Source organism: Microcaecilia unicolor, chromosome 6, assembly GCF_901765095.1.
Source record: "Microcaecilia unicolor chromosome 6, aMicUni1.1, whole genome shotgun sequence".
NCBI classification, from domain to species: Eukaryota; Metazoa; Chordata; class Amphibia; order Gymnophiona; family Siphonopidae; genus Microcaecilia; species Microcaecilia unicolor.
Window position 1 is genome coordinate 141,053,189 of NC_044036.1, and position 26,385 is coordinate 141,079,573.

The 26,385-nt window shown below is 43.0% G+C and overlaps 1 protein-coding gene across 3 annotated transcripts in view; it reads right to left on the minus strand.

Moving 5' to 3' along the window:
• LOC115471994 (laminin subunit beta-4-like) overlaps positions 1–26,385 on the minus strand; it is a 120,569-nt gene that overhangs the window by 47,959 nt on the left and 46,225 nt on the right. For all 3 annotated transcript variants that reach the window (XM_030206011.1, XM_030206009.1, XM_030206010.1), the window contains 9 exons: positions 24,384–24,559; positions 14,218–14,341; positions 11,854–11,927; positions 10,300–10,488; positions 9,821–9,884; positions 8,925–9,127; positions 6,949–7,069; positions 5,396–5,584; positions 2,682–2,861 (listed from right to left, as the gene is read on the minus strand). In XM_030206011.1, coding sequence (XP_030061871.1) covers positions 2,682–2,861; positions 5,396–5,584; positions 6,949–7,069; positions 8,925–9,127; positions 9,821–9,884; positions 10,300–10,488; positions 11,854–11,927; positions 14,218–14,341; positions 24,384–24,559 — 1,320 coding nt within the window. The remainder of the gene's footprint in view (positions 1–2,681; positions 2,862–5,395; positions 5,585–6,948; positions 7,070–8,924; positions 9,128–9,820; positions 9,885–10,299; positions 10,489–11,853; positions 11,928–14,217; positions 14,342–24,383; positions 24,560–26,385) is intronic.

The following is a 26,385-nucleotide window of genomic DNA, read 5'->3' on the forward strand; positions in this document are numbered from 1 at the left end:
AGGTCACCTGGGGGATTTGGGGAGGGGAGGGGAGGGGGGACCTTGGGGGCAGGGCTTCTGGGTGGAGGTTTCACTCCTTGGAGGAGCCCTTCAGGTTGGGTGGAGATTTGATCAACAGCACTACTGGGGAGGGCCTTGTTGGGGGGGGGGGGGGTCACGAAAGCCTCTCTCTGTTGGGGCCCCTTTAAATCTTTACGAAGTGATCTAGAATCATCAGACCATGGCAAACAACCCATTGCTCTTAGATGGCTCGCAAGCAGCATTATTTTTTCCACGGGATTCAGCAAACAACAATATTGAGATACCATGGGTTGGTGACTCCTGTGGTAAATCAAGATGCGGTAACAGCCTACTGTTTGATAACTTCCCCCATAGTGTGTTGGCAATCTGACAGGTTTCCTTGAATCCTCCCCACTTTGTAGTTGATTTGGATAAAAAAAAAGCAGGACTTAAAGATTAAATGAAAACAAATGCATGTATTTTGAAATTATTATTGTTTTTCTTCAATCAATTAAAACATTTTAAATTATAATAGTAAAAACTGAATTTAAAAAGTTAGTGTGTACTAAATTGGTTTATGAAGACAAACATCAGTTTTACCATGAACAAAAAAGGTTCTTGAGAGATATAGAGGGGCATAATCAAACGAAAACGGCTATCTCCATGGGCGTTTATCTCCGAGAACGGGTCCGTGAAGGGGCGGACCGAACTGTATTTTCGAAAAAAATAGACGTCCATGTTTTATTCGACAATGTGTGAGCTGGGCGTTTTTGTTTTTCAGTGATAATGGAAAATGAAAGCGCCCAGCTCAAAAACGAATAAATCCAAGGCATTTGTTCGTGGGAGGGGCCAGGAGTCGTAGTGCACTGGTCCCCCTCACATGCCAGGACACCAACCGGGCACCCTAGGGGGCACTTTTACAAAAACAAAACAAAAGGTAAAAGAGCTCCCAGGTGCATAGCACCCTTCCCTTGTGTGTTGAGCCCCCCAAATCCCCCTCAAAACTCACCGCCCACAAGTCTACACCATTACTATAGCCCTAAGGGGTGAAGGGGGGCACCTACATGTGGGTACAGTGGGTTTGGGGGGGTTGGACGACTAATAAGCATTAAGCAGCACAATTGTAACAGGTAGGGGGGATGGGCCTGGGTCCACCTGCCTGAAGTCCACTGCACCCCCTAACAACTGCTCCAGGGACCTGCATACTGCTGCCAGGGAGGTGGGTATGACATATGAGGGTGAAAATAAAAAGTTGTGAAACTTCATTTTTTGTGGTGGGAGGGGGTTAGTGACCACTGGGGGAGTCAGGGGAGGTCATCCCCGATTCCCTCCAGTGGTCATCTGGTCATTTAGGGCACTTTTTGGGGCCTTATTCGTGAAAAAACAGGGTCCAGGAAAAGTGTCCTAAATTCTAGCTAAAAACGCATACTTTTTTCCCATTATCGGTGAAATGCGCCCATCTCTGTTCGGCAGATAACCACGCCCCAGTTCCGCCTTCGCCACACCTCTGACACGCCCCCATCATCTTTGTCCGCATCCGCGACGGAGTGCAGTTGAAAACGTCCAAAATCAGCTTTCGATTATACCGCTTTATTCGTTTTTGTGAGATAAACGTCCATCTCCCGATTTAGGTCGGAACTTGGGCGTTTTTCTCGTTCGATTATAAGCAGGATAATCATTTATTAAAAACCCATCTTTCTAATACTGCCCTTCGTCTTCTGGAATTCCATATTACCAAGCCTCTGTGGCTTTCTTCTTTCTAAATTGATTTCGGGACCCTTTTTACTAAAGGGCATTAGAATCTGGGTTTAGCATGTCTTAACCTGGGACTTTCTGCGTGCTATATTCAGATTCAAGGTAGCACAAATTAAGACATTTTGGAATAATTGATTGGCTGGTTGTGTGCTTATGTTTGCGTTAGTGTACGTTACTTGTAACTGCCTCTAATTTAGGAGATGCTAATTGCTCTCATGTTAACCCAGTGTTAACCAGTTAGCACCTGTTAATGCAAACTCACTAGCAGGTTAGGGGAAAGGGAAATGGGACTTGATATACTGCCTTTCTGTGGTTTTTGCAACTACATTCAAAGTGGTTTACATATATTCAGGTACTTATTTTTGTACCAGGGGCAATGGAGGGTTCAGTGACTTGCCCAGAGTCACAAGGAGCTGCAATGAGAATCAGAGTCCGCTGCACTAACCACCAAGCTACTCCTCCACTAGCAACATTCCATATAGAAGCCTGCCCTTGCAGATCACCAATGCGGCCGCACAAGGAGCTGCAGTGGGAATCAAACTCAGTTCCCCAGGATCAAAGTCCACTGCACTAACCACTAGGCTACTCCTCCATGTCCATTCTCTATCCATGACACATCCCCTCCAAAAATATATATATTTAAAAAAAATAGTTAACGTGTGAGTTAGCGCATGCTAATAGGCAGAATATCACAACCTGTTTTTCCACCTGCTAAACATGCATTAGGGCTTTAATGCATGTTAAATCAATTAGCGTATATTGCAAAGTCTTAACATCTATTACATTTTTTCAATTAAAACTAATGGCGAAATCAACTAAAGCACATCCGAAACGTGGGCATAAAGACCCAATGAATTGAAAATGTTTGCCCTGTGCACATCCCTGCAAAGTACGATTAACCAATTAGAGGCAGCCCTGATACTTACGCTGGCAGCCCACGGGGTCACTTCTGCTGAGTCCATAGAAACTCTCCTTGCAGCTGTTGCAGCGTTCACCCTTCACATTTTCTTTACAGCGGCATTGCCCCGCAATCATGCCCAGGTTCACGTCTGTGTGGGTGTCACAAACGCCCCCATTGAAAGATCCCTCTGGATCACAGTCACAGGCTGCAAAGTCAAGCACAACTTCTCTAAATGGACTTACTCTTCTCGCATATTATTATTATTAATTACATTTGTACCCCGCGCTTTCCCACACATAGCAGGGTCAATGCGGCTTACATAGTAAATAGAATTACAAAGTCTTGAAGGAGAATGTTACAAGTTGTAGTAAACATAGTAGTAGTGGGGTTTTGAGGATATGTAAATTGAGCATGGAGAGGTAAACAAAGATAGGATGAGCAAAAGGAGAAGAGATTGGGAGGGGTAAGGAGTAGGAAGGATGGAGAGGAAGAGATTGAGGAATGAGCATAAGGAGATTGTGAGACATGGTCAAAGGTATAATAATCGTCGGGGCAGGAATCATGTGGGTGGGATTAAAAAGTTAAGTTGGGTCATTAGGGTAAGCTTTCTTGAAGAGATGGGTCTTCAACATTTTTCTGAATGGTAGATGGTCGTTGATTGTTCGGATGGATCTTGGCAGAGTGTTCCAAAGCTGGCTGCATATGGAACAGAAAGACATATTGGGAACCATGATTGGGTTGGGGCTCTAGGGAGATCTGTGGTCTGAAGAGCAGGGGATATTCCCACTGACTCTGGAAGAGTCTGAAAGGAAGGAGGGATTGGAGGTCCAGCTTAGTTAGTAAGGGCCCCCCGTTTACTAAGCAACATTATAGGCGCGTTAATATTTTTAACCATGCATGGACGTTATCCATGTATGCACCTACAATATCCCTATAGGCGCCTACATGGTTGGCGCATGCACGCATGCATGTTAAGTGTACACACGCTGAAAACACTAATGCACCATAGTAAAACAGGGCCCTAAATCTCTTCAAATAAACCCACCAAAATATAAAAATTTAGCACTTGCTAAATACAATAAATTACAAACAATTAAATGAAAACAAATGCATTTAACCCTAACAAAGCCAAGTGTTCATACAATCAAAGAAAAGCTTTATCAGTGGATAAATTCTGTCTATGTTTCCAGGTCACTAAGGGGCCCTTTTAGTAAGCTGCGGTCTCTACTTACATGTAAGCGTTATCTGTCAAATATGCCCTATCCCCTGGATTCTATAGAGCACGACTGAAATTGTGCTCACAACTCCAGTCATATTCTGGATTTGCGTGTGCAATTTAATTACTTAACAAGCCAATCAGCATTGACAATTGATACTTAAGAAGCAATTATTGACACTAATTGCCATTAATTAAAATTTACATGCACAGCTTGCTAGGCATGCAAATTCTAATGCACTCTGCCAAAAAGGGGGCCTGGCTAAGGGCCTGGAATGGGCGGACCGTGGGCACTCCATAAATCTGTGTGCAGGGTTATAGAATAGACCTGCTTCATGCCTAACTTAAGTGCTGGTATTTACACCAAGTTTTACTTGGCGTAAATGGACACGCCTAGAGTTAGGCGCAGTCATGGCCGCTAGGCGTATTCTATAAACCATCTAGGCATATTCTATAGACTGCGCCTAAATCTAGGCACAGTTTACAGAATACACCTAGGTGGAAATATTTTTGGCGTCAATTTTTCAGGCACTATATATAGAATCTAGTCTTATTGGGGGAAATTCTATAAACGGTGCCCAAATTTGGGTGCCGAACAAAAACCGCGCTCAGCGCTATTCTATAAACGGTGCTCCGAGTTGGGTGTCGTGTACCTCCAGGAACCACGCCCAACTTATAGGCACGAGCATTTACACCAACTAAAAGCTGGGGCAAAACTTGGCATTTAAACTAGGCGCGGATCCTCCAAATTCCATAATACTGCGCACATCTCTAGTGAATGCCCCTGACCTGCCCATGCCCCTCCCATGGCCACACCCCCTTTTCAGTTGTGTCCTAAGGGATTTATGCGCACATCTTTAAAGGATAGCGCTTTGCAACATGTATGCGTAAATCCAAATTTTTCACAATTAACGCCAATAATTGGTTGTTACAGCCCAACTGACTCTTTAACCAATTAAATTGGACGTGTAAATTGGCACACACAATTTTGAGTGCCATATATAGAAATTTGTGTAAGTGCACATGTACATGCGTTTAGGCCATTATTCTAATCATTTATGTATGTAATCAGCACAACTATGCAATGCATTACCAAACGCCGTGAAAACAACGTATGACCACCTAAACTTCTGTAAATCACTAAAAACGAACCTGTTCAAAAAGGCATACCCTACCGATCCAACCCTACCGATCCAACTTAAATGACTGAACCCTGCAGCACAACGAAACCTAAGCTTGTACTGGACATAACTTAACTTTTCCTCCCTACGATTCCCTAATGTGTCTGTTACACATGATCTTTTATTCTATCACAACATCACTTTGTATTTGTTCATACCGGAATTGGCGATTGCCTTTATGGTACTATGTAAGCCACATTGAGCCTGCAAATAAATGGGAAAATGTGGGATACAAAATGTAACAAATAAATAAAAATAAAATACGTAAAAATAAATGTCACCAATCACTCTTCCTTTCTGTAGGCAACTTCTCTATATCGGGGTAGGGAATATAACACTCACGTATGCAGGCGGTCTCTGCCCTGATGTCCGCCCTGGGGTTGCGATAATAGAATGGTTTGCAGAACTCACAGTTGCGTCCCACGGTATTGTGCTGGCAATCGTCACAGACCCCACCACTCACCCTGCCAGTGGCCAGATACACAGCCATGTCGAAGTGGCATCTGTGAGAATGGTTATTGCAGTTGCATTCTGCAGTAGAAAGAGAGAGTCATGGAATGGGATGAGCCTTGGTACAGAGGTTCGCTACATATTGCACAGAGCCATTGGCATAAAAATGGCTTCTCACATGGGGCAATTTTATAAGTGGGGACCTCCAGTTAGGAGCACTGATGCCATGCACTGAGTGCCAATTCTTTAACTGCATCTGTGCGCCAAGAAGCTTGTTGGCATTGATGTGCCTAAAGTTAGTCGTGATCATTTATGCCAGGGGAGCTAAATGTCTGTCCTCGAGGTCCACAGCGCAGTCAGGTTTTCAAGATTCGCCCAATGAATACGCATACAATGGAGGCAGTGCTTGCAAATAGATCTCATGCATATTTATTGAATATAATATGCAACTATCAAATATACTAAATTCTTTATTCAAACATAATTACCAATTTTTCAAAAACTATTCTAAAAAATCAATACATTCTTCCAATATGCCCAATCCTACAAAACATATATAAATATAAAACCACAACATCTCATTATAAAAATTGTTTTGTGATGTTGTGGTTTAATATTTATATATGTTTTGTAGGACTGGGCATATTGGAAGAATGTATTGATTTTTTAGAATAGTTTTTGAAAAACTTGTTTGGTAACTTTGTTTGAGTAAAGAATTTTGTACATTTGATAGTTGCTTATTATATTGGATATATTTGTGTAACTATATTGAAATTATTGTTACCCAGTAGTATTTTTGTTGTATGCATATTTATTAGGGAAATCCTAAAAATACAACTGGGTTGCAAACAGGGACATAGCCAGACTTCAGCGGTAGGGGGGTCCAGAGCCCGAGGTGAGGGGGCACATTTTACCCCCCACCCCACCCACCATTGCCGACCCCGCCACCACCACCACCAACTTCCCCCCCCTGCCGACGACCCTCTCGACCCCCCCCTCCCGCCGCCAACGCCTACCTTTGCTGGTGGAGGACCCCAACCCCTGCCAGCCGAGGTCCTCTTCTTCTCACAAAAGACTTCCTTCTGTGAGTCTGACGTCCTGCACGAAACAGAAGGAAGCCTTTTGCGAGAAGAGGACCTCAGCTGGCGGGGGTTGGGGTGCCCCACCAGCAAAGGCAGGCGGCGGCGGGTTGGCAGCGGGAGGGGGGCGAGAGGGTTGTCGGCAGGGGGGTCCAGGGCCAAATCTACAGAGGCCCAGACCCCCTTGGCCCCACGTAGCTACGCCACTGGTTGCAAACCTTGAGGACCGACATTGAGCACACACGGCACGTACATGTGAGCATGCCTAAGTATTCAATGCTATGTGCATAACTCACAGAATTCTATGTTATGCATGTACTTAGGAGATATATCTACGCCCCTCGTATGATGAAGGGCTTGTCTTACGTTTGCAGGAATGTGGGTTGTTGGCTTCAGCTGGTCTCCAAGGCAAATCATGGTAGAAATCCTTGCAGAGTTCACAGTTCAGCCCTTTGGTATGATGCTTACATACACACCTGCCATGAATCTGCAAGAAAACAGCTAATCTCAGATGAGGAGAATCCAGAGTTATCAAGTGAGCATCCCTGTACCTCTCCCTCCTTCTCACATCAGTGAGATCTGTTAATCCTCGTCTGGAACTGTTCCACTGTTGGAAAATGTGCATAAAGAGTTTGCACGTTTATGGCCTGGTGGTTTCATTCAGGCTTCCAAGTCAATAGGAACCAGGGCTAGGACCTGACTTAGAAGCCTTCAGTTGCTTTTACCTGTGGAGTTTTGCTCCTATTTCATATCCCCTCCCAAACTGCTTTAGTTCAGTCATTGCCATGACTGCTTGGCCAGGGGCTTATGACTATAGACCAAGGCTGCTTCCTGGAATCAGGGTTGTGCATTCATTAAAAACGATATAGGAAATGTTACAACATATGACTTTCATGCCATTGGCAAATAAAAACAAGCATGATCAGGAAAGAGCACACACTCTGTGGAAATAGTCTGTGCTCTTTCAGAAGAGGACGCATTGCTCCTTGATGACAAGATAAGGAGAAAACCCCCTTGATCAAAACAAACATTCCCAGAAATGACACAAGCAAAGGTTGCTGGCTAAACACCCCTACTAATCCTAGACCCTGAATCCAACTACTGTGATAAATCTGACTCCTTTCCTTCCCTGGGTTGTTAACGGAATGCAAGACCTGGGCCAACTGAGCCACTGAGGTAGCCTTCAGCTATGCTTTCTAACTTCTATGTCAGTGAAATTTTTATTTCCCATTTAAGGTTCTCCTCATTTCTTTAGTAAACAGTATTTCCTGATCCACTTAATTATACCAAAGAGATAGCATTCCTAAAGTCACCTCCCTGCAGTCCATAAGTACATTCCTGTGATATCACCATAAGTAAAAGGAGTAGAGAGAGTCATAGATTTGATATACCATCTTTCTGTGCTACAACGAAAGCAGTTTCCATTCGTTATATGTAGCTACTTTCTTGGTCCCTAGTGGGCTGACAATCTAAGCTTTTGTACCGGGGCAATGGAGGGTTAAGTAACTTGCCCAGGGTTACAAGAAGCCAAAGTGGGAATCAAACCTGGTTCCTGAAGTTCTCAGTCCACTGCACTAGGTTACTCCTCCCCACATACACAACTACATTCCTGCAGCAAAATGGAGCTACATTTCAAGAGTGAAATCATTGCAGTCCTGTATATGGAGTCATATTGCCGCATGGGAGATCTGGGCTCAACTGCACAAGCTGAGCAGGGCTGGTGGAGCAGCAAAAGGGCTGATGGAGGAAAGCGGAAAGGAATTCTCAACCACCACATAAGGTGGCATCCAGTGACCAGATTTAGAGAGCCATGGTCTGTGGCCACTGAGTGAGGACTGTCACTGTGATAGCTGGTCTAATGGGGAGAATTTGGGTGTTACACTGAGACTTATAGATGAAGGTTCATGGTGCCATAGCCCAGTATTGATTCCAATCAGGCTGGAAATTGCAGAAGAAAATGGTGGGCCAAAAAGTTAGAGAGACCCAGTTTCAAAAGCGTTGACTTCTGTATAGATATGACTAGAGGAACAAATGCAAGAAAAGCATTTTCAGCCAGGTAGAGAAAATGGGTTGTATTATCAGAGCAAATTGCAAAACATGACCAGTTTACAAAAAAACAATTTGCTTTCTACGGAAGTTTTTTGAGGATCTCTGTTGTCATAGAATTTGTCTTCATTTGACACATTGCTTTCGAAATACTCTGAGAAGCAAGCCAGGTATGATCCAAGCCATTGTTTTACCTATGACTCTGAGACCACCGAATTAGAGATCCCAGAGATTTATGTTACAGTCTAGAGATAAGAACACACATTGCTCCTATGCTCTGTTATTGATATTCTTACCATCCCCTCAATGCCTCCTTGCAACCCCTCGATGGGTGAGCATTGTGAGGCATGACCATAGCAGAAGCAGCTTCCTCGCATCACCAGCTCATACACAGCGTAGTAATACTTCTGCAGAACTTCTACTCGCTGATCCAGCAGGTTGTCTCCAAGGGTATGCAGCTTGGTGAAGTTTATCCTCAGGTTTGTGATCTGAAGAAGTTCTAACAGAAAGATGGGAGAGAGCAACGCAAGCCATTCCATTAAATTCCCCACAGTACACACACTCATGGCTTCTTAAAGCCTCAAGAGTTGTCTGCAAATCTTTGTCCTCTGGTATCTACTGCTCTGTGGTTCTCAACCTTGCTGTACTCTGTGGTGTGTGAGATTCTTGAAACTTTTATACATTTCAGTGTGCGGTACAGGGCAGCTGTCAAAAAAACCCTGTTACTTGAGAAACATTTTTTTGACAATTGCCCAATACAGTAGGGTTGAGAATACTGCACAGTGTAATACTGATTTAGCCTTAGGTTTCCAAAACATGCATACTTTCCATCGGGTTAAAAAGACATGTTTCTGAGGATGTGTTAAAGTAGATCAGCGTATGCTTGATCTGTTCAAAATTAGCCTGCAAATAACACAGGCACAAAGCCCATTTTCAGATAAGGGTATAGATGCTAAAGCAGCCATACACTTTACACCCACTGAGTCGTACATAGAATTCTAAAAGAGTACTTTAGACTGCGCAATTCATAGTTCTTATCCTGCAGCAGATTTACATTGAGCATTGTATTGACTTTTAACACCTGCTCTTCATTACCCCATACAATGTAGAAGATTCTTCCATCTCGACAACATATGCTTTCAACCACTGAACTCTACGAACTGCTTTTCCCCAATTCCTAACCCTGTGGTACCTTGAATTTCCAGGCTATAGGGATCCTCCACCTTGATTGCTGGGTCCAGAACTTTGAAAATCACCTAAAGTGACAAGAAGTACATTCATCAATAAAAAGATAAAGAATGACAGAAGCCCCTGATATTACTGCTGGTATGTGGTTTGTTTCATTAGGCATGTGCAAAATTGGCTCTTCCTCAAAAGAAGAGACCAACTAGGGTCTTGAAAGTTAATGTATGGTATGTGGTTTGTTTCATTAGGCATGTGCAAAATTGGCTCTTCCTCAAAAGAAGAGACCAACTAGGGTCTTTAAAGTTAATCTACAATAACATCTTTGGATAATTTCTGTGACGGTCTACTAATAGTATTGCAACCTGCTATGAATGCGGCTTCCTCCTCGACTAGTGCTGCTGCCAGGACAGTGCCATATGAGTGATGGAGTGACTGGACGCCTACGAGGGAAAGAAACCTAAATGACAGCTTCCAGAAGAACTTAACCTCTCCTTCGCTGGATGGCTCAATATCCGAATAACGCTGCTCACAAATAACATCATCGATCTTTTGCAAGTTGTTGATGGGGACACCAGGGAACATCTTTGTGCAGTTGTAAGAGAAATAGCGATATACTTTCCAGGTATGCCCAAAATCTGCCGACCTCTCAATCAACATTGCTGCAGGACGGAAGGTCTGGGGTGGAGGAAGGGAAGACGGCAAAGACTGTTAACCAGAAGGAATTTTATGAGCTAGAGGATGGTCAAATCACTGGGAAAGTTTGTGACTGACTTTCAAACGGTTGTAGCCCTAAGTCCTTATAACCAAACCAGGACAGTGCTTTCCAGTTGGATGCTAGCTCTGTGGCACATGACACTTTCTACCAAACACTACCAAGAAAAGTATTCTTCCTTGCTTCTAGGACTAAAACCCAAGTAGCACTGTACGTCTTCATTCCAAAAGGAGTTTACATGCTTAAGCGGAGAGTCATGTGTAAATTTAGGCACGACCTATCTGCACCAATGAAAATGTGGTGCAATTGCCCACACTAAATTTACACGTGGAGCACTATTATTCTGTAATTACGTGCAAAGCCACGCTCCCGTTCCACCCTGAAATGCCTATGACCCTCCTGTTTCCGCATCCCCTTTTTTTGGAACGCATGTAAATTTTAGGCACAGATCCCGTGCCTAACTAAATTAAATTAAATCTAATTAGTGCCAATAATTGCTTGTTAAAAAGCCAATTATTGGCACTAATTTGGCTTGTTCAATTAAATTAGGAACACGCCTAAATTTGCACACGCAATTTTTGATGACCTTTACAGAATCGGAGGTAATTGTGCATTGCTTAGACCCAGATTTATTATGTCATTGTGTCTCAGCTTAAATAATTACCATTGTTTGATGAAGCCACTTTACAGAATGAATGTACACAAATTTTGTATATTTGTCTCTATTTCTAATGCTGTTTGTTTATCCAAAACAAAATAACCAGAAATGATGATATTGTATGTGTTTGTATGATACTGTTTTAAATTTGAAAGTAAATTAGAAAAATAAATCAGTTAAATAATATTTCCTACGAGACTCTTTCCCTCTAACTTCATATCATGATCCACTGTTCTTAAAATTCAACAGCCCTGTTTATTAAGGCGTGTTAGCGTTTTAAGCGCCTACAATTAATGTGTGTACTAACCATGTAGGCACCTATAGGGATATTGTAGGCGCATTAAAAACGCTAACGTGCCAATAATGCAGCTTAGTACACAGGGTCCTTGGACTGTAACCAATTACGTGTGTTCTTTACTACCTGGCTTCTGTGTAATCTTGTTTCTGCTCTGTGAAAATTAGTTAAACCAGTGTACATACCATGTCACTGGGGCAAGAAGTTTCATGTCCACGATTCACCCCTATCCTCAATTATCCTCATTCAGTTACACAGTATAGACCTAAATAGAGAAAGCCTGCTTCTGAGCATTCCTCTATTTGAACATATCATGAACCTTTATGGCAATGTAAACATTGGTACTAACTGATCATATCGACCCCTTCAGAGTACCTTAAATTTCAGGATGAGATGAGTAAAATGGAACTCTGCCTCCAGGTCAAGGCGAATGCTGACGGACTCAACACCTGAGAGACAAGATATTTTTTTTTTAACCCCATAAAATATCAACAAACACAGGGGGCTCTTTTACTAAGCTGTGGGAAATTAGTGTGTGGCCGTTACAAAATAATATGGAAAGGCAGCCATTTTCCACTGCACTAAACGTGGCCGCAGCACGCAGAGAACGATAGTGCCAACCACCTTTTAGTGCAGCATGGTTAAGGGACCCCAGATTTTGTTTATAATCGCTTCATAAGCCTTCAACTCAGCTTAGATCTCCCGAGAAGAGTGTGTGTAAAAAAGTTTGATATCGGACCTAACTGCAGGGAGAGTACACAGCTCCACGTTAAAAGGGACAATCTGAGTTTGCAGACATTCAGCCATAGTCCCACTTTTTATTAGGGAAAGCAGAAACATAATGACACATCCAGTGGTATCAAATCAGGACAGACTCAGAGCTCCATGGTTACTTTATCTAAAGGTGTTTGCTGTCTCCATAATTATCAAAAGACTGCTAGTGCCAGAACATCATGCATCAACGTAAATTTCCTTTTCGGCTCTGTACCATGCCAGGCGCCAAAAACGGATCAACTTTTTCTTCCCACCACTAGAATTAGACTGACTGGTAGCCTACAGCAAGTCAGAGAAACCTTTAGCTGCCACTGCTATGAGGGGTGTAGGCTACTCCTTGTATTATTTAAGAGAGCACGTAATTTTTTTCAAATGATCCACTGGTGTGGTGCCTAAACCTGGGCACTGTTTGACACAATACGGCATTTCCCCATCTCTCAGCACATTATTCAGCTCTCTGGCTGAGCCCGTCAGTGAATGTGTTTGTACAGGAGGAGGTTGGAAGAGAGAGGGCGGGAGGTTTATCAGCTTAATTACCTTGGAAAAAGAGTGATCATCAAATCTATCTGGTATGAGATCATGAGGAGCTCTTTGGCTACTTTCAAGACAGCCTGCTTTGCTGCCAAGAAAAAACATTACTGCATGAACAGTGCATTTTTGGGAGGGCTCCTTTCCTGGGTGATCAGATTTTGCAATCAAAATTTGACCCAAGTAAGAAATTGATCTTGCAGTCTCTATTAAAAGGGTTCTTTTGCCTGGCAAACTGAGAAGTTAGCAAGAATCATTTAAAAAGTCCTCTGAACTATACACCATAAAAGACAGATGGGGGGGGGGGGGGGCTGCGGTATGATACACAGTTGTTCTCTAGCACAGTGATTCTCAAACCTGTCCTGAGGGACCACCATCCAGTTGGGTTTTGAGGATATCCCTAATGAATATTCATGAGTGAGACTTGCATATAAAGGAAGTAGTAGGCATGCAGATCTGTTTCATTAGATATTTGGGGTGATCTACAAAGGATTGGTCATGAATTGCGTGGAGACCTGTTGAAAGTTTGTTAATGCGATTCTACCAAAAAGCCTTGGATTGCTATATCTTTTGGGGATGGTATCACTTTGCAGTTGCAATCGGCATGCAGAGCACTGATTCGTGAAGTTTTAAAAAAATGTTTGGTGATGAACTTATTAGTGGAGTCAGCACCTGATTTCAGTGCTAAAAGGATATAATATATGGAGTACTGAGTTGTGAAATTAAAGACTGTTCCGGATGAATTAATCAGTGGATCAAGTATTCATTGGTTGAACAGGATATGGACTATTAATATTAATGGGCTTGGGTTGGTAGATAGCTATTGATTGTATTAGTTAGTGGTCTCTGTGTGGGGAAATAGTATGAATGTGAATGAATGAGGATGAATGTAGGTATTTTATTATCAGATGTTGAAAAGTGATTGATATAAAGCATACAATAAATAAAGAGTATTGCATATAACTGTGTGTAACTTATATATTTATAATATTCTATACAGTTATTGAGCATTTGGGTTAACCCGTTAGTATATAATGCATATTCATTAGGGATATCCTGAAAACCTGACTGTCTGGTGGTCCCCCAGGACAGGTTTGAGAATCACTGATCTCCCTCCGCTATCTCATTTGGCTCTGCCAAGGAATAGTGATGTTCCCATTAGTTCAACACACTAGAGCACCCCATGGCACAAAACACAACCTAAATATACAGATTTTTTAAAAAATGTAATAGATAGTCTTTCTGCTCAGAAGACTATTTTGACTCACTACAGTCATAGAAAGGGTGGAGGGGAGGGATAAGTATATCAACACAATCCCTGCCAAAATGCTCTTTAATTAGCACAAGGAAGAAACCCCTATCCTTTTCCACCATTATACTGTATTTTCCAGAGGAAGTACCCCACGTTTCCCTTCTCCATCCCCTAGATGGACTCACCATTCTCAGACTGCCACCAGGTCTTCTCTCCATCCTGCCCTGTCAGGTAGATGACATTCTGTATTTGGTGGGTGTCTCTAAGATACGGGGCTCTAGAATCACAGGAGAAACATTTCTCTGAGTCCTGTAATATACACGAGAGAGGGAGAGTTCCTGTGAGACTACACAGACCAACCAAAAGAGGACAGCATTGAGCGGCCCTTTTACTGTAGCATGATATGATTGATTTTCAGAGTTATTTGTGCTGGATACAGAAATATAAAAATGGCTTGCAAAGAAGACCTAGCTTTCCTTCTCCATTCAAAACCTGAAACAAAAACTGTTAAGTGGTCAACCACAGTCTCACAAAAGAAGGCTGGGTTGACACAGAAGAGTTAAATCGCCACTGTTCTCCAAGAACAGGATCTGTATATTGACAGCAATCAAAGAGACTGGATATAACAACAGAACGACCACCTACCTGAAACCCCCAGACAATGACCCTCTTAATCTTGCAAAGTACATTCTGGGATGTGGATCTCAGTACCTGGTCATCCAAGAATCTTGTGACCAGCTAAACCAGCTTAAACAAACTTTTCTATAGCTCCATCTCCGGAACCAGAAAGTTTCAACTATCCCTGAGTTTTGATTGGGTTAGCACACACCACGTGACTTTAACTGTTATGGCTCCACAAGAATTATAAAAGCTGGACTCTCAATGAACTCTCTTTATCTCCGAACCACTCTCTGAACCCTTTGCTAGACTCCAGACACCCAAGGTAGGACTTTCTCCATGTTCCACTCCCATCCAATCTGCAAATAGAAGACTTCTCTTCCAGCAAGGATCACCATCAAGCTACAGATACAAGACCTCCTTCACCACTCCAACCAGTAGCAGAAAGAATACATCTGAGCCTCAATCATAGTGAGTTAATACCAACCCAGCATAATTAATAATTCAGGCTTTCTAGCAATATTTATCTTGTTGCACATTTCGCTTGTATAAGATCCCTAAATTGAGTGCTAAAATTATTGCATTACCTGTACAGTATTGTAAATAAACTTGCTCTGTACCTGAGAATAAGAATCTCGTCCTTCCTTAATGTTCTCAGTATATTTTCTTAAACATTGTACAATGCAGGTTAGTGCAATTCCACAACATATATATTAAATTCCTCTTGCATAGTTAGCATCTATCAAATCAAAAACATCTATTTCATTACTAAGCTGTTAGGTGCTAAAGGAAGCCTAATGTAGGAAAAAAAAAAAAAAGACTAACACAGGATACGCTATGCAACCCATATTAGTTTTTGCATTATGTGTGCGTTATTTTTTAGCTTTTTTTTTTTTTAGGGAGCATGTCAGGGGGTGGAGAATGGGTGTTCCTGTGCTAATCAGCACATCTACATTAACTGGTTAGCACACGGTTACCACAGTTGCCCTTACTGGCTCCTAAATAGGTAAGGATAAGTCTTCATGCAGTAACTTTTAAAAATAACTGTATGCTAATGGTATAATTAGGGCATGGCCAAAAATAAAATTATTGGAAAATAAGAGGTTTTTATAGCTGTGGTAAAAATAGGCATTGTGAGCGGGAAAGACCTACATAAGGGCATGGTAAGGCAGGGGTCGCCCAAGGCAAGATGCCACCTGAGGCAGGGCTGAGATGCCACCCCCCCCCCCCCCGAGTCGAGATGCCGCTCCCCACCTCCCGGGCTAAGTTCTGGCATCTCCCCCTTCCTTCCTCCACCCCGTTCCCCGAGTTTACCTTCTTTCTTCATGTTCCAAAAGCTGCCGGCAGCAGGAGCAATTCCCAGGAAACAGGATGTTACATCAGAGAAGTGTCCGCAGTAAAGAGAAAAAGCGGGTGCTGGTGGAAGGCAGCATGTGGGAATTGTGCCTGCAACCGCTGGCTTTTGGAACATGAAGAAAGAAGGTAAACTCAAGGAAGGAGGTGGAGGAAGGAAAGGGGAGATGCCGCTCCCGGAAGAATGCTGTCCGAAGCCCTTGCCTCAGGTGGCCTAATGGTCGGGGCCGCCCCTGTGCTGAGGCCTATTCTTACCACAGCTTTGTAAAAGGACCTCTGAATTTTTATAATGTGCTGCACTGTTTCACCTCACTGCTGGCGGCGAGAAACAAAAGACTTTCAAGAGCAGAAGTGTGCCAGCCAACGATCTCGGGTTTACCATACAAAAGTCTAAATTAATTCCTCCTAATAACTCTGGAGAAGAATAAAAATGCCTGGTTCCCTTGCCACCTAAACAGAAACAGAAATCTTCTGCTGTAAAAGCAAAAATACAGGTTGTAAAATAAGTAAGGAAAAAAAGAAACAAGAAAAAATGTTCACTAAAGAAGAAATGAAATTTGTTTTGAACAGTGACACAGTTAAGTGACTAAGAACAGGCACTCGTCATAGCCCATGTTCACTTAAATACCAGATAGGCAGTGATATTAGGAAATGACCTCCCTATCCTGGTCTTAAAACTTGCCAATTGTTTAGCGTACCATCAGGTTCTTCATTTTTTTCACTACCACCAAAATGAAAGCTAAACTACTTGGTGATGAGACTTTTCTTGAAGGCGTCTGTGAAGATTTTCATGGCACCAGGTTTCTTATATCTTGCCCCTATCGTCATCTCCAGGATGCCTTGCTCTCTGCATATTTGCATCATTCCAGATGGGAGACTGAGTTGGGGGGTCAGTTATGATGATGGAGACATCAGCCATGTCCCGCCCTCACTTTCATCATTTCCTGTCCTGCAGGAACCGGCCAATTGAAGCCTGCAGAGCCGGCACAGGCAGCAATAATTAAATCACTGCAGGTGCCGGGGACGCCTGTAAGTTACACCAGGGAGGGATGGGGTTCAGCGACGGGTGGCAGATGCCAGGACCACTGATGGAAGCCTGCGGAGCCGGTGCTGGCAGCAATAATTGTTTTTTTATATCTCCTTGGGGTGGTGGTGGGGGGATGTGGAGTGCCATGCCGTGGATGGGTCCATCTGTTCTGGTGAGCAATTTTATTATTCCAATTTGGATCCTCAAAAGCTTAGCGAAGATTGGGAGGCGGGGCTAGTGGTTGGGAGGTGGGGCTAGTACAGGGCAGACTTCTACGGTCTGTGCCCTGAAAATGATAGATACAAATTAAGGTCAGGTAAACTCATATGCGCTACTTTATATGTATATCTTGTTGGGCAGACTGGATGGACCATATAGGTCTTTATCTGCTGTCACCTACTATGTTACTATGAGACTGGGAGGCTATGGAAATTGCTTCTGTTGAGGTATCCCCGTCTCTGAATATTCAAGAGAATTATGCTAAAATACTCTATTGCTGGTACTTGACCCCGGTGAGACTTTATCATATGTTTGCAACTGCCTCACCACTGTGTTGGTGACTCTGTAGCCAACATGGTATTTTGGTGATCCTGCCAGAAATTGGTGGTCATTTGGAAATCAGTGCATGCTCGTATGCAGCGTTGGCTTAGGCACGCGATTCCCTGGGATCCTGCAATTTATCTTTTTAACAAAACCCTTCTGGGAACAGGTAGCAATGTTCAAAGCAGTGTTTTCATGCGGCTCAACTTCTGATTGCTCACTCTTGGAATCAATCTTGTTTCCCATCATTGCTTAAATGGTACGTGTATAATATATTTGCAAAATAGAGAAGCTCTTGGTATCTCAGCGAAATACTTTAAGTGGGGAAAAATGTGGGCACATTTTGCTTGTATCTGTTGTATCTGTTCAGGTTCGTTTTGTTTACCATTTGATGTGTTCTGGATGGTGTGAATGGAGAGGGTTGGGTGTGGGTCAAGGGGGGGAAAGGACATGCTAATCTTTGTGTTCTTTCTTAGCCTCTTCTTATTTTTCAAAATCGGAGGTATTTCTGATTTGTTTGTATTTATGCCGTTATGGGATTGCTACTTTATCTTAGTATTGTTATCTGTAGCATTTTTCTTGTTGGCTGTTTTACAATGCAATTTTTAAAAAAATTGGTAATTGTTAAAGGCCTGTCCAGAAAATATGAGAAAAAGAATGAGAGACATGACTACCATCCAGTTCCATGCCTTCTCTATGGTGTGAGTCAGTCCTGGTTTTGCCTTATTGCAATGGTTCTCAAACTGCGGGGGGCGGGGGGGGGGGGGGGGAAGGTAGCCTTCCACCAGTCAGGAAAATGAAGAATAGATTGTTGGGGGTGCAAGATGTTTTCTTTAACACTGTACGTTGTACTGAACATTTAACATATTATAGACTGGATAGAACACAGGCATGGGGTCCAAAGATTTTGATCGCATTATAAACGAGTCCCTGTGTATCAAATTTACATATCTTTACTGGCATTCATTTTGGAAGATGAAGACGAGGCAAGGGCTCTTGTGACCATTTTCTGCTTGAAGAGATGCTCTTCTGATTATGAATTAAGGCACCACAGCAGGTAACGCTTTAGAGATGCTAGTCTCAGCTTGCAGGAAAAATGAGCAGAACATACCTCTCAAGATAATACTCAATAATTAAAGTTTCCTGTTTTCTTTAACGATCATTTTAAATACCCTTTTTTTTTAAAACTCTCATGTCAGACATGATAAGGGTGTTGTTCACACATTACTGTATCCTTAGAGGCAATTCTCAGACTTCTTGTAGCATTTCCCTTTGAAAATATTTGACTTGGTACCTTCAGAGTTTAGCTGGATGGGAAGATCTGGGAGAAGGAAAAACAGTGGGTAAAACTGAAAGGTTCTATTTTAAGGGCAGCTAGAAAAGTAAATAAAAATAAGAGGAAAAGGAGGCCACATTGGTTCTGAAAAGGTAAGGAAAACGAGGTTAGCCTTCATAAACTACAAGAGTTTACAGAAAGACGAAGACAGGCAATAATATCTGGAAAAGCTAAGAGAAGCTGGTATACTAGTCAGGAAAGCAAAGATGGAAATTGAAGAAAAGTAGCCAGTACAGTAAAATGAGGGGGCGCAACATTTTTAGATACATTAGTGATAGGAAGAAGTGCCAAAGTGGCATTGTGAGATGCAAGGGTGGAGAGGAGGAATACTTAGAAGCCGTTAAGGTGGAATTAACAAATGAATGACCAGAAGTAGGACTGCAGAAGCCAACATAAATAGGAATGGAAGTGAGGTAGACCAACAACTTTCAGAAGAGTATGTATGAGGAGTTATCTGAGCTAAAAGTAGACAAGGAGATGGGGCCGGATGGCATACATCTGAGGGTACTGAATAAACTTAGGGAAGCTCTGGGGGCTCCACTGTCTGACCTTTTCAATGCTTTTTAGAGTCTGCAGTGGTTCTGGAGGTCTGGAGAAGGGTGGATGTGGCCCTTCTCCACAAAAGTGGAAATACCGAAGAGGTTGGGAACTACAGGCCAGCTAGTCTGACCTCTGTGGAGAATGGAGGAGTGGCCTGATGGTCAATACAGTGAGTTGCAGACCTGGGGAACCGGGTTCAATTTCTGCTGCTCCCTGACAGTTGGCAGTGGGTTGAGATCCTGGGGAACCAGGTTCAATTCCCTCTGCATCTCTGTTTGACCCTGGCAAGTCACTTAGCCCTCCAGTGCCTCAGGTACAATATATAACTTAGATTGTGAGCCCATTAGGGCCAGTGCAAAGTACCTGTAATAGAAATTGTAAACTGCATAATTGCTTCAGGGATCATCTGAGATATATCAAGTGCTGAAAATAAATAAAAATAATAGAAACACTTTTGAAACAGAGGATAGTGCAGTTTCTGGAATTCGGTGGATTGCAGAACTCGAAGCAGAATGGTTTTACCAGAGGCAGGTCTCGTCAGACAAATCTGATTAAGTCCTTTGTCTGGTTAACCAGAGAGTTGGTGAACTTAGATTTCAACAAAGCCTTTGACATGATTCGGCACAGGCAACATAAATAACCCAGCCCTCTTGGTACGGACCCTAAAGTGACTGGGTTAGAAACTGGTTTTAGTGACAAAGGGTAGTGGTAAATGAAATTCACTTTGGGGAAAGTGGTATTATTAGTGGTGTACCACAGGGATAAGTTCATGGTCTGGCTCTTTTTAGCATTTTGGCAAGCGATATTGCAGAAGGGCTGGCTGGTAACGTTTGCCTCTTTGCAGATGATACCAAAACTCTGTAGTAAGGTAGACACACTGGATAGTGTGGATAATGATTTAGTGAAGCAGGAAGACTGGTAGACAATTTGGCAGCTAAGATGTAATGCTAAAAAATGCCTTTAGCCTGCAAAATCCCAAGGAGGCTGTATGATACAGGGTGTGAAGAACTTCCATGCGTGAAAGAAAAGCAGGACTTGGGGGTATCATATCTGGTGATCCTAAGGTAGCCAAACAGGTGAAAAAGTGACTGCAAAAGCCAGAAGGATGTTTGGGTGCAGAAGGGGAAGGGAAAGGAGGTGTAGATGCCTCTGTGGAAGTTTCTAGGGAGACCTCATTGGTAATACTGTATACACTTCTGGAGATCACACCTTCAAAACAAGGGCATAGCCAGATAGCCAATTTTGGGGCCTGAGCCCAAAATGAATGAGCACAGAATTCAGCCCCTCCTCCCCCCCCCCCCCCCCCCCCCCGCTCTGCTCGCCACATGCTGCCTCTCCCCCTACCCTCAAATGCAAAATATTAAATACCTGAGATGGTGGGGATCCCCAAACTGCACCAACTGAAGATTTCCTCCTCCGCAGGCAGCCAGTGCTCTTCCAAACAGCAGATGGCAGCACTTGACTTGAGCTGACACCACTGACAGTAGTCCATACTTGCTCAGTGCTTCCTCCTGGTGAAAATTGAGCATGTGCAGAGGGGCCGGTGTGCTGCCAGCTCCCATTTGGAAGAGCACTGGCTGCCTGAGGAGAAGGAAATCTTTAGCTGGTGGGGTTTGGGGATTCCCAACAGCCACAGCAAGAGTGCCACAATTTTGGGTGGGCCAGAGTACAAATTGGGTGGGCCACAGCCCACCCAGGCCCACCTGTAGCTACGCCACTGCTTCAAAAAGACAAACAAGATGGAGACGGTCCAGAGGGCAGCTACTAAAATGACCTCGGTCATAAAGCATTTGGGGATGAACTTAAAGATCTCAATATGTATCTACTCCAGAGGAAAAGCAGGAGAGGGGAGGTATTTTATTTATTTATTGCATTTGTATCCCACATTTTCCCACCTATTTGCAGGCTCAGTGTGGCTTACAATACATTGTGAATGATGGAAATACAATTAGTCACAGTACGATTATGGGTTACATTGTGAAGAGTAATGGCATATATGCACAGGAGGCAAGTCTTTTTTAGGGTTACCATACGTCTGGATTAACCCGGACATGTCCTCTTTTTGAGGACATGTCCAGGCGTCCGGACGGGTTTTGCCAGTCCACCTGTTTGTCCGGATTTCTGGACAAACAGGCGGGCAGGCGGCGGGCCTATCCTAGCCTCCTCTCTCCTTCCTTACTATCTACTGCCCTGGTGGTCTAGTGACCTCTTCGGGGCAGAAAAGAGCCCCCTCTTTCCTGTCCGGAGTGCTGCCTTGCCCTACATTCTGTTGCTGTGATGGTCTCGGGATTCAAAATGGCCACCAAGAGTTGAAGCGGCCTCATGAGACTTCAACTCTCGACAGCTATTTTGAATCCCGAGACCGTCACAGCAACAGGATGCAGGGCAAGGACAGAGCTCCGGGCAGGAAAGAGGGGGCTCTTTCCTGCCCCGAAGAGGTCAGTAGACCACCAGGGCAGTAGATAGTAAGTAAGGGGAGGGGAATATGTGACAGGGGGCGGGGCATGGGTGGGATGGGACATGTGTTCTCTTTTTCAGAGGACAAAATATGGTAACCCTAGTCTTTTTCAACTGAAAGAAAGCTCTGGAACGAGGGGGCACAGGATGAAAGTGAAAGAGGACAGACTCAGGAATAACCTGAGGAAATACTTCTTTACAGGTCGACATGCAACAGCCTCCCAGTGGAGGTGGTGGAGATGAGCACTGTGTCTGAATTCAAGAAAGCTTGGGATAAGCACAGAGCAATCTTATGGAGAGGAACAGATGATAGAGGTTAGTAGCTGGTATGGATGGGCAGATTGGACACGTCATATGGAGGCATATTTTCAAAGCACTTAGACTTAGAATTTACATATTTATTAGGATGTATTTACCACCTTTTTGAAGGAATTCACTGAAGGCGGTGTACAGTAAGAATAAATCAAACATGAGCAATAGACAATTACAGCAATAAAAATATCCAAATAACATTACAAAGTACACCATAGTATACTACTTACAATGTCAACACAATAGGTAATAGAACATTTTAATTGACAGTGTAGGGTATAAGCAAGGATGGAACATATAGATAGGTAAGAGAGTAAGAGGAGTTAGAAAATAAGGGGACTAATTTAAAGAAAGTTGCACACGAGGTCAGAGAGGTGATTAAATATTATCTCAGCTAGGGTAGGAGTGGATAAACATGTCCTGCTACAGTATGTGCAGCCCGTGCCACTCCTTGTGTGTGTGTAACCTATGGAATTTTGTAAGCCTAAGTACTTTGACAATGAGACCCACAGTAAGTTTCTGTGTTTCTATGTACATCAAGGGAAAACATTTGTATACCAGAAGCACTGTGGGATCCAAAGTTTAAATTTCACCTAAAGTATTTATATAAATGGGGTATTATTGACCTCCCTCTACCCTTGGCTTTGGGGATTTAATTCCCTCAATGTTTTTAGTTTCCACTGGAATATCGTGGGAATGCAATAAGGTATAAAAATATGATGTCCTCGTGAAACCCAGCAATTATTCAGCCATATATAGACAATCTTCTGGATTTGGAAAGGAATGTACAAAATGAAATTATAGAATGGAGCAGATTGCAGAGACTTGACAGAAAACACAGGATTTCATAATAACTCAGGGAGTTTAGTCTGAATAAGATGACTCAAACCCGGAAAGTCGATTTGAATAGCAATTTTTGTCTTTCCTTTCCTTGTATATGCAAAGTCCAGGCCATACCATGTTCAAACACACATCAGAAACAGCAATTACAGATGTGCATGTATTAGAATATATTTGTTTCCTAAATTTCATGCATATAAAGAACTCACATTAAATTGACTTTAGATGTAAAACCTCCAAATTAATACTATAAACATTAATTTCTGAAACACAGTGAAAAAATGTCTGAAAAAAAGGCAATAATTAGAAACACAAAATGGAAAGGTGATGTCTTTTTGTTGAATTAACTTAATACGTTTAGGACTAGATTCTATTGATGGTACTGAAAATTTTTAATGCTGGGCGGGGATGGTGCTGAGCAGACTTATATGGTCTGTGCCAGAGCCGGTGGTGGGAGGCGGGACTGGTGGTTGGGAGGCGGGGATAGAGCTGGGCAGACTTATATGGTCTGTGCCAGAGCCAGTGGTGGGAGGCGGGGCTGGTGGCTGGGAGGCGGGGATAGAGTTTGGCAGACTTATACGGTCTGTGCCCTGAAGAGGACAGGTACAAATCAAAGTAGGGCATACACAAAAAGTAGCACATATGAGTTTATCTTGTTGGGCAGACTGGATGGACCGTGCAGGTCTTTTTCTGCCATCATCTACTATGTTACTATTCTATAGAGGACCTATATGGTTCATTCAGTCTGCTCAGGAAGGTTGCCAGGGTAGAGTGAAAGCTACTTTCTGCAAGATTTTGTTTTGGAGGGTGGGGGAGGGTACCTGCCATGCATTACAGGTTACTTTCTGCAGGTTTTAATGGGGGGTGGGGATGGTTTGTACCTGCTGTTCACTGCAGATTCCTTTTTCCATGGTTTGATAATATAAACGCAACAGTCATTTCACATCTGCTCTGAGCTGAGGTGCTCCATTCTTCGTTTCCATCCTCTTTCCCTTTAGGGGTCATCTGTGTTTATTGCACTTTTTCAATTCCAGCACCTTTTTGAGAGGGCGTTCCAAGCACCCACTACTCTTTCCATGAAGAAATATTTCCCGAGGCTGTCTCAAACCTGCATCTATGTCCACTAGTTCTAGAGCTTTCCCTCAATCTGAATTCGCCTTGTGTGAGATCAAAATCTTCCAGAGCATCCCAAGAAAGGAAAGAAAGGCAGTTTGAAACACCTGACCTTGCTGCTTATTTCACGTGAATGAATTAAATCTTTGAAGACAAAACAGGAAATTAATGCGACATAATCAGTAGTATGGGCTTCCACAATAAAGACCCGCTACCTGGAGATGGCTGACAATGCAGTAATCCTGAGGCTTTTCCAGTCCACATGTTGACGTGGCGCTGAGGCGCTCCGCACGGCCAATCAGAAGGTTTCCTGTGGCTGGGTAGCAGCTCCCTTCAGTACAGCCATGTTCCAGTAAGTCAGGGTCTTCAGTCTGGGCTGCCAGCAGTTGGGCTGTGAAGAAAAAATAATGACCATTAATTTACCTCAACAACTACACTGCCTTCCTTTCCATGTTATATTCACAGTTATAAAGTTTGGAGAGGGCTGTAAGCCAAAAGAAGTAGGAAGAAGCTAGGAGGACACAAATAAATCTCTGGAAAGGTCAGGCCTTTAGAGACCCCTTCTTAAATGATGATACTAGCAGATTCCACACAGTCTGACTTTATACCAACACCTGGGACGCTCTTTTTCCTTTTCTATAGACAGGAATTACTGGGCAGGCCCGCATGGCTCTCTGATCATTCTCTACCATCATCTGTTTTTGTTGCTGTGGTGGAGTTGTCTGTATGTCTCCGTTTATCTCAGTATTGGAATAGCAGGGGTGCTACAAGGAAGGAACCTATAAATGTACTCACTCTGCTGCTCCCCAGTATCTCTCCACACTCGTCCTTCCCTACACCCCTTCCCGTGCACTCCGCTCCATGGATAAATTCTTTTTATCTGTTCCCTTCTCCACTACTGCCAACTCCAGACTTCGCGCCTTCTGTCTCGCTGCACCCTACGCCTGGAATAAACTTCCTGAGCCCCTACGTCTTGCCCCATCCTTGGCCACCTTTAAATCTAGACTGAAAGCCCACCTCTTTAACATTGCTTTTGACTCGTAACCACTTGTAACCACTTGCCTCCACCTACCCTCCTCTCTTCCTTCCCATTCACATTAATTGATTTGATTTGCTTACTTTATTTATTTTTTGTCTATTAGATTGTAAGCTCTTTGAGCAGGGACTGTCTTTCTTCTATGTTTGTGCAGCGCTGCGTACGCCTTGTAGCGCTATAAAAATGCTAAATAGTAGTAGTAGTAGTAGTAGTATAGGCATTTTACAGAAAATATTTTTCACCAAAGCAAAGATAAAAAACAATATTGTTTTCAAACAGGCCAAGAACTTCACCTTCTTCCTGATTTTGATCTTTTTAAAAAGGTAGTTCACTATTGTTAATAATTCATAAGGAAAAGTGGGAAGTGGACCAATGACTCCAGAGAATGGGGCAAATGAACTTTATTGCAGACTCAACAGAGATCTGTGTTTCGGCCACAGGCCTGCCTCAGGAGTCTTTGATGGTCTGTATTCGGATGTAGAGTCCTGGAATAGAAAAGGGGGTCTTAAAGAAGACCTTTGTGATTTGAGATTTAAAAAAAAAAACGCTGAGCGTAGCTTGTATCTGCAAGTTAGTTGCCCCAGTCTCTGGAGTGATTGGTCCACTTCCCACTCTTTCTTTGTGTATTCTCTTCATGGGATTTTGTTAATAATTCATAAGAACATAAGAATAGCCATACTGGGTCAGACCGATGGTCTATCTAGCCTAATATCCTACTCCCAACAGTGACCAATCCAGGTCTCAAGTACCTGACAGAATCCCAAATAGTAGCAACATTCCAAGCTACCAATCCCAGGGCAAGCAGTGGCTTCCCCATGTTCATCTCAATAACAGACTATGGACTTTTCCTCCAGGAACTTGTCCAAACCTTTATTACACCCAGATACTCTAACCGTTGTTACCACATCTTCTGGCAGCAAGTTCCAGAACTTAACTATTCTTTGAGTGAAAAAATATTTCCTCCTATTTGTTGTAAAAGTATTTCCATGTAATTTCATCATGTGCCCCCTGGTTTTTGTACTTTGCACATGCCGAGCCATTCACAAATTGCCAGGACAATATTTTACATTTTTACCATGAAACTTTACGAGTGATCATTGCTATCTCCATGGGGAAACTGTCTACATTTGTTTTACTTTCTTCTATGCAACAAAAGTATCATACACAATCTGAAACTTTGC